General features: G+C 35.1%; 1 protein-coding gene and 1 long non-coding RNA gene across 2 annotated transcripts; both read left to right on the top strand.

The window, feature by feature from the left end:
* Window positions 1-13: 13 nt before the first annotated feature.
* On the top strand, window positions 14-2,609 carry LOC310719351. Its single transcript, XR_014531443.1, has 3 exons — window positions 14-183; window positions 1,711-1,742; window positions 1,892-2,609. It is a non-coding gene; the product is annotated as an uncharacterized lncRNA (long non-coding RNA).
* A 274-nt stretch (window positions 2,610-2,883) lies between these two features.
* On the top strand, window positions 2,884-7,569 carry tnni4a (troponin I4a; the record flags this gene model as incomplete). The annotated part of the gene is made up of 5 exons (XM_083528907.1): window positions 2,884-2,952; window positions 3,148-3,279; window positions 5,728-5,817; window positions 6,676-6,846; window positions 7,127-7,569. Coding segments are annotated over 5 exons (549 nt in total), but the record flags the coding sequence as incomplete, so codon positions are not given.
* Between the last annotated feature and the right edge of the window lie 345 nt (window positions 7,570-7,914).

Consider the following 7,914-nt stretch of genomic DNA (forward strand, 5'->3'; position numbering starts at 1 on the left):
TGAAAGGCAGGTTTTGAACACTGAAGGGCAGAAAGGTGGTGTGGCCGAGCAAGAGGCGTAACAAGGGGTCTATTTTAGTGAGCCATTCACATGTGGAAGGAGAGGCATCAGTCATCAAAAAAAAAACACCACACTGACCTGTTCACTGCTTGACTGCTCATTTCCACTTACTTCTCATTGCAGGTAAGAACACTGTATCAATGCCTTTTTAATCTTAGCTAATAGTCCAGTTCAGACATAAGTGGAGATTAAGTTCGAGTGTGAAGTGTGTCTTGAAGTGCAGAGAACATTTTCCACCTTAAATGACTCCTTCATCTCTCCTAGTTCATAAAGTGACTCCTTTATCTCCACTAGTTCATTATTTTATTCTTTCCTTAACAAGATTAAGGGCAGCGGGTCAAATGAGGAACCAGAAAGGTTTGTTAAGAGGAGATGCCAGGACATTTTTTTGGCAATGATAGCTTAAGATTCTTTGTCATATACATATCATTTTTCAGATGTTGTCAGGTCTCTTGAATTGTTGCGGTTGTTTAAAATGTTTATTTAGAGGTATTCCTTGCGATCAAAGTCATTGGTGCTTTATTGGTGTTGCTGAACTCTGTCATAAAGCAGGGCAGCACTTGGCCTTCACTCAACACACATTTCCTGGCATGAAAAATGGGAGCAGAGAGGGAGGGAGGAAAGAGCGAGAGACAAAGAAAGATGAATATCTGTATAGGCATGTGAGACAGGTGCAAGTGTGTGTGTGTGTGTCTGTGTGTGTGTCTGTGTGTGTCTGTGTGTCTGTGTGTGCGTCTTGTCTAATTCCGAACTATTTGCATTGATGCACGTCATTTTCCCAAAACCGTGCTGCAGATGTCAGTGATGGAAAAATGACTTCCTGTTTAGGTGGGTGTATAAGAAAACACATCACCATTACACATCATTTCACAAGAATGGTTGTGAAGGTCAGTTGCTCCATCACAACAAACAACAAAGCCCCCAAAAAGGTAGAAGGGTAAAACTGTTCTAGGAGAGTGACTCATAGTTGGCCCTGAGAGTGTGGTTTTTAAAAGAAGCTCGAGTACTCTTTCAGCGTGGACATTCCGACAGTCGTCACAGTCACACCGTGCACACTGTTTTTTTATATGCCACTTAACACATCAGTTGTAGGCCACAATCAAACACTGGGTCATATCTATATCTCCTGGATGACTCAAAATGTCCTTACTTTTTTTTTTTTTCTTTTTAGTCCTTCTGTATTTCATTGTCTAAATTCACCCTAAGACCCCCATTAACCAGAGCATTGTGGTGGTTGTGCCCATAGCAGCAGTAAAGGAGACGAGGGCACACCTTGCTGGCTTGGGGTCACATAATGTCACAGCTGTGCCCTCTAAAGCTCATCCCTCTGGAACATTTTGTTTGAATTCACCACCACCACATGTGGTGGGGACAAAATCTGAAATTGAGCACAAATAGTGCCTGGTTTGAAGATACACCAATATTGCTTATTCTGATGATACATACGTTTTCATCCTACAAACAATATCAACATAAATCTATGTTAGTGAGTGATACTTCTTTTGTGCTGTACATTGCCAGTGACTGTGATCTCTCTTTCCATGATGCCTCGGTTAATCCTCAGCACACGGTTGTCATTTGAATAGCACAGGAATGTGCCACTGTACTCAATACGAAACTATGACCATGAATATTTTGGCTTGCTTTCAGGACACGTAGCGCATTGTGACCATGTCTGAGGGGTAAGGGTCATCTCCACTGACATTAACACTCTGTTTATATGACTTTCACTTAACATATCTGATTGGCAATAGGCAATAATGAATGGGTCAGTAATGTACATATGTTTGTCTTCACTTCTATTTTTGTGTATGACATCATCCTTTGGCAGACCGGTAAGAAACCTTGATGCTGCCTAATGTGTTTATTATACACTCTTACAAAAAAGGTTTAATCCAAAACCAACAGAAGTTATTTGGTTTGTCTCTACTGTACAGCAAAATTTGTTTATGTAAAGAAATAGCTAAATTATTATATATAGAAATTCATTACATAGGAATAATACTCATTTTATATAGTAATTTGATCAAAAACAGTGTGTGGAAATACCTGAAATACATTTTAACAAATTCCAAAGTGCTTTAAGAAGCAGTTTTTGACATTGACATTGACGGTAATATTTAGATTTATAAAAGAATAGATAATAAATCGATAAAACACAATAAATGTCAAGCATTGATTGTACACAGTTTAAGATAATGACATATAATCTTTAATTTACAATGTAATAAAATTTCCTGAAGCAATCATTTCTTATCTGCCACACTTTTCTATTCTATTCTATGGAACGTTTGCAAAGCCACTGTACACCAAAGACAAGTGTGGCAAATAATCTGAAGGGCAAAATATCAGGATAATGGTTTATTTCCATCAGTAATGGTCTGATTAGGAGGCAATTTGCACTATATATTTTAGAAACCCGATTTTTCTAAGAGTGGATTACACATTCTGCTACAGCATGGAAAAACAGTATTCGTTTTTAATTGTTCTACAAATTAATGAGCATGAAAATTCCTTTGCTTGGGAGTTGTGTGACATTTACATTCACTTCCCATTTCTTTACATTCAGTCAAACATCACACATAACAAGTCCTTAGCATCTCATGCCTAATCCAGCACAGCCGTGTCTTTATGCAGATGTGTGGTGTTGTGGAGCATCATGGTGTATAGTAGGTGATAGCAGGTTTTTGCACGACTGAGCTCTCATGTTGGAAATTCCAGCAGTAATCAGCTCTGGCAGTTAATGCATGCTCGATGGCGTCTGTGGATTAGGCCCCATTTACTTCCTAATGTGGCTGGAGAATGAAACAGGAATGACTTTTTTTTTTTGTCTTACAGAAGAAGTCCAAATCGAAATCCAAGTACCCAGCAACACGTAGGCTGCTGCTGAAGGTGGGTATTTTAAGCAGCTTAATCACCACGTGTATCTATTATCCTCTAATTCCTTTAATACTTTGATTAGTTGACTTGATTTGTTGGCTTATTTAGATCATTATCAGATTAGAAGCTTATTTCTCATCCTGCAAAGATATGATTGTTCGACTGTTATGTGAAGCACTAGTGTACAAGCATTTCTGCCTTTCCCAGACCAAACTTCTAAAGAAGGCAGAGAGTCTCCTGGTAAAGGAAAAAGAGCAGAAGAAAATAGAGAAAGACAGCACCCTGAACGAGAGAGTGCCTCCTCTAAAGCTCTCAGGACTCTCAGTAAAAGAGCTTCAGGTATGTAGCATCATCAATGAACTCCATTACTTTTTAGTTTAAATGTGCTATATAATGTGAAAGCTTATAGATACCTTTTATTAATTAGTACTTTTAACATGAATTATGCATGTCTGTATACTATATATAAAAAACATGTTAATGTATTAACCTGTTAGGTCACACCCCCACTTTTGGGACTCACAGCTGAAAATTACCTCCTTTAAAATTTTAACAGTTCTTAACAAAAGTGTTCTACATACACAATTTGGGAATCTTTGGAAAGAAATAGTATAGTAGTAGAATAGTAGTGATTTCATTTTAAATCACACAGTAACACAGACAGACACACATTAAAAATCTATTTAGGCAATTATATAACAGCATTCCTCTATTAAAAACCTTGGACACTTTTTAAACACTGTAAAGAAAAATCTTGCTGTGAATGTACAGTATTTGGCAGTAGTGTTTATCCAGCTTGTACTGAAAACAGTTGGGCAATTAAAGGGGTGGAGAGGTGATTGAATTAGTGCATGTTTGTTTCCAGAAGGAAGAGTTCACTGGTTTAGGCTTTAAACTACAGCTCAGAAGGTTGGAAGTTTAAATCCCAGCATGGCCAGTGGTTCAGTATAGAAAATGCAACAGGAAAAAAATATACTGTGTTTGCCAGACCTTCACTGTAAAAATAAATATGGTAATATCATTTATTGCAATATAATTAAATAAGCCCAACCACCGTATATTTTGAAGACATTAATGTTCATTGTACAATGTTCATTCAAAAAATTGTGTTTGTTTTTAGTGTCAGTGTTTGTGTAATTATTGAACATAAACATAATTTAGCATAATTTAACATTAAACATATTTCTCATATAGTACAATATATATCTTAAACATAAAGATTTACATTTATATACTGTAAATCTATATATTTCTGTCTTCATTTTAGTCTGAAATAGTGCCATTTGAAAACATGTCAACATATTTTCTATAAATAAACAGCAATTAAAATCCAACAATGGCATTACATTTAGTCAAAACAGGTAATTACAGAACTGCACAAATTCTGAACAAAACAGAACAGGTAGGCAAACAATGTAGTCAAATCCACAGCATTTTATTGTGATATTGGTGTTTTTTGTAAATAGTTAAACTCTTTTTAGACTTTATCTCATTTTTTAATGAATTCACTGACTTAATTATTAAGGTAAAAGCTATCTCATGATCATATGTTAACATTAATTATAAAAGTTGGCAATAATTAACACAGCAAGGTGTTTTAAGGTTTATAAATTGTTTCTGACCGAATTGGTTTGTGTTAATATTTATAGTGTATTGATGTTTTGCAATGATGATGATTTTATGTTTTTATTTAATTGTTCTATTCACAGATTTTTTTTTACTCTTGCTACAGTATTTACAGTGGCATTTTTTATATTTATCTTTTAACTGATCAGTTGTATTCTGCCTCAAATGTAAGTCATGTTGGGATAAAGTCATCAGCCAATTGAGCAAATGCAAAGGTAGTGGATAATATTTTATTTAATACTGTCTATTTTAGTTTATACACTAATTAAATTAAAGTATAAACTAAAGTACAGTATAAGCAAAGTATTAGCAGTAAATTAACCGAAATCATATAGGACATTTTAGTATATTACTGTAAAATTTAAATTAAAAAAGGATACAATTAACTCTATATTACAGTGCCTTACTGTATTGCTTTTTTTTTTCTTTTTTTTTTTTTTGCTTTATAGTGTATTGCATTTATATATGTTGATTTCTTTTCAGACAGGATGGACATAGAAGACTCACATCCTTAACTCCTTAACATCCTTTTTTTTTTTTTAAATTGCAAACTGACAAATCTCACACTCATGACTACATACACTCTATTTCCAAAAGTATTGGGACACCTGATCTTTCCTGCTATATGTGGTTCTTTTCCAAACTGTTACCACAAAGCTGATGGCACTCAATTGTACAGGACGTCTTTAGATGCGCTATAATTAAAATTCAACATTCAATTGAACTTGTCATAGAGCTCTGATCTCATCCCTACTGAACACCTTTGGGATGAATTGGAACACTGACTGCACCCCAGGTCTCCTCACCTACATCAGTACCTGCCTTTCATTATACCCTTGTGGCTGATGAACACAAACATCCATAAGCACACTTCAAAATCTAGTTTTCCCAGAAGAGTGGAGGGAGTTATAGGAGCAAATTGGGACTAAATGTGAAATGCAATGCTCAAAAATCACATACCATACTTATGACCCGGTGACCCAATACTTTTGGCAATATAGTGTATCTATTCTTTATCCTATTGTGTTATCCACTGTAGCTGCCAAGAAATATGTTTAATAATTAAAAACTAAATGACACGGAGAGTTTAAGTGGCATTACAAAACTGGTTTCTTAATCATAAATATCTCTTTGCATTATTTAATTATCTATTCTTTGCAGGAACTTTGTAAAGATTTGCACCAAAAGATTGACATTGTGGATGAGGCTCGATATGACCTTTCGGTAAAAGTGGACAGAAATGATTCAGAGGTATTCATATAATTATTCCATATTTAATTAAGTTGGATGCATCCTGTTATATATAATGCTGTTATTCTCTTTTGTAACTTTTTAAAATACTATTAGCATTTTATGCATATCACACAGTTATCTAACAGTAATGATCTATCTAATAGTATATTAGAGTTAGTGAATGCTCTATCCCAAAACCTTCCCACGTCTATTCCACGTGAAGCCCAGTAGCTAATTCAAGAAAGCATACATGCTACTATAATAATGTAATTTGATACTAGGTGCTATGATGCCACCTCAAAGTGAATGAAAAGTGAATCAAATATCAGCATGTCACAAAGACTCCTCTGATGCCATTTCAGTTGTCATCAATTACAATATTTAATTCCTAAATTAACATTTTTTTTAACTTTTAACTTCTTACCTTTAAACATTTGTAGTTGCATTTAATGTCCATAAAAAGTATTAGATTCTGTTATCACTGATGATGTACATAACAGCCATTTCCTCTTCATCTCTTCTTTGTCCCATTTCCTCTCTCATGGCAGAAAAACACTGACATATGAGACACCGACCATAAATGTTAAATATATTTCTTATAACTTCACCATAGCAAAACTTATTATCTCACTGTTAATGAGCTGTTACCATTGAATCCATAAATGAACCAGCACATTATTTTAGACCTGGGATTTAACTCTGAATAAAGTCACTATTGCCAGAGCTGCTGTTACAGGAAATGAAGGAACATCTCTGTGACTAAACAGATTTACTGTGGTAAAAGTGTTACATTCATTGCAGTGGTGGTCATTAATATCCTCCTAAATGTTTTCAAACACATATTTAGACATTTCAGGTCAACATTCTTTGTTTCAGATTCAATCACTGCAGCAAAAGATCTACGAACTGAAAGGGAAAATGAAAAGACCAAAACTGAAAAGAGTAAAAAAGTCAGCGGATGACAAGTTGGGAGCCCTGACAGACACCAAGCTCATGAAGGCTGACTTCAAAGCTAACTTGAAAACTGTGAAGAAGGAGGAGGAAAAGGTGATGCTGATTTCCTCAAGGCTTGCTTCAGTACATTACAGACGTTTAAGCATTATCTTGAAAGCTATCTATCAAACATGTAGTTAGTTCAGTCATATATTCAGCACTTGTTTTTGACATATTCATGCAAATGTTCAATGTTCAAGCACCATTAGGAATAATTGTATGCTCAGAACATTTGTACATTCAGAGCATTCTATTTTTACTGCTCTCCTGCTGTTCCTGTCTTTCTATTTCACTCCAAGTGTTTTTTTTCTCTTTCACTGCTCCCCACAAGCAGAAAGAGGAGGTGACAGACTGGAGGAAGAATGTGGAAGCCATGTCTGGGATGGAGGGCAGGAAGAAACTTTTCAATGCTGGACAGTGAATCAACAACCTGCAAAGATTTTACAAAATGTAAATGTTGCAGACTACTGTTGCAAAACTATGTTTGATTCATTAGAAATATTTCTTCTGTATGGACTTACCTTGATGCATTTTCCTGTGTGTATGTTTGTCAGTTTTGTTGTGGGATTGTGGAATATTCCAAACATGTAAAATGATTAAGCATTTATGCCTTCTGTAGAAGATAGTGGATTTAAAGCTGAATTATGGGGCATATTATGACGAGAGATGGACAAGATGGTTGAACAACATCATATTCCTTTCATACCAACTGTGTAAATATTTGATTAATATTCAGTGTGATTAGGCTGAATAAATTTACTCAGTGTCCTTGCCAAATGTGTGTTGAATTTATCATATACCTGCATATTTTTTAAGCAGGTATATTAAAATCACATGGGAGTTCAAATTTAAGATTCTTTTATTCAGTACTGGTTTGATCCGAAGTTCCAGTTTCTGTTTTTGCAAAGTTTCGCGTTCTTGTTGTTCACATCAAATATGTGATTTCAGTGAATTTCTTTCCCAGTATTCACTAGTTTAGTCCCAGTGAACCTATGCTCAGTGAAGTATCAGACGAGTGGAACTGTTCCTCGTTTTCCATCGTCTTTAAGGTTCAGTGTGTTATGCTGTTTGACATGTCTTTTTTCTGCTCACTACTGTTGTAAAGAGTGTTCATTTGACAAC

Source organism: Silurus aristotelis (assembly GCF_946808225.1).
Source record: "Silurus aristotelis genome assembly, chromosome: 24".
NCBI lineage: Eukaryota > Metazoa > Chordata > Actinopteri > Siluriformes > Siluridae > Silurus > Silurus aristotelis.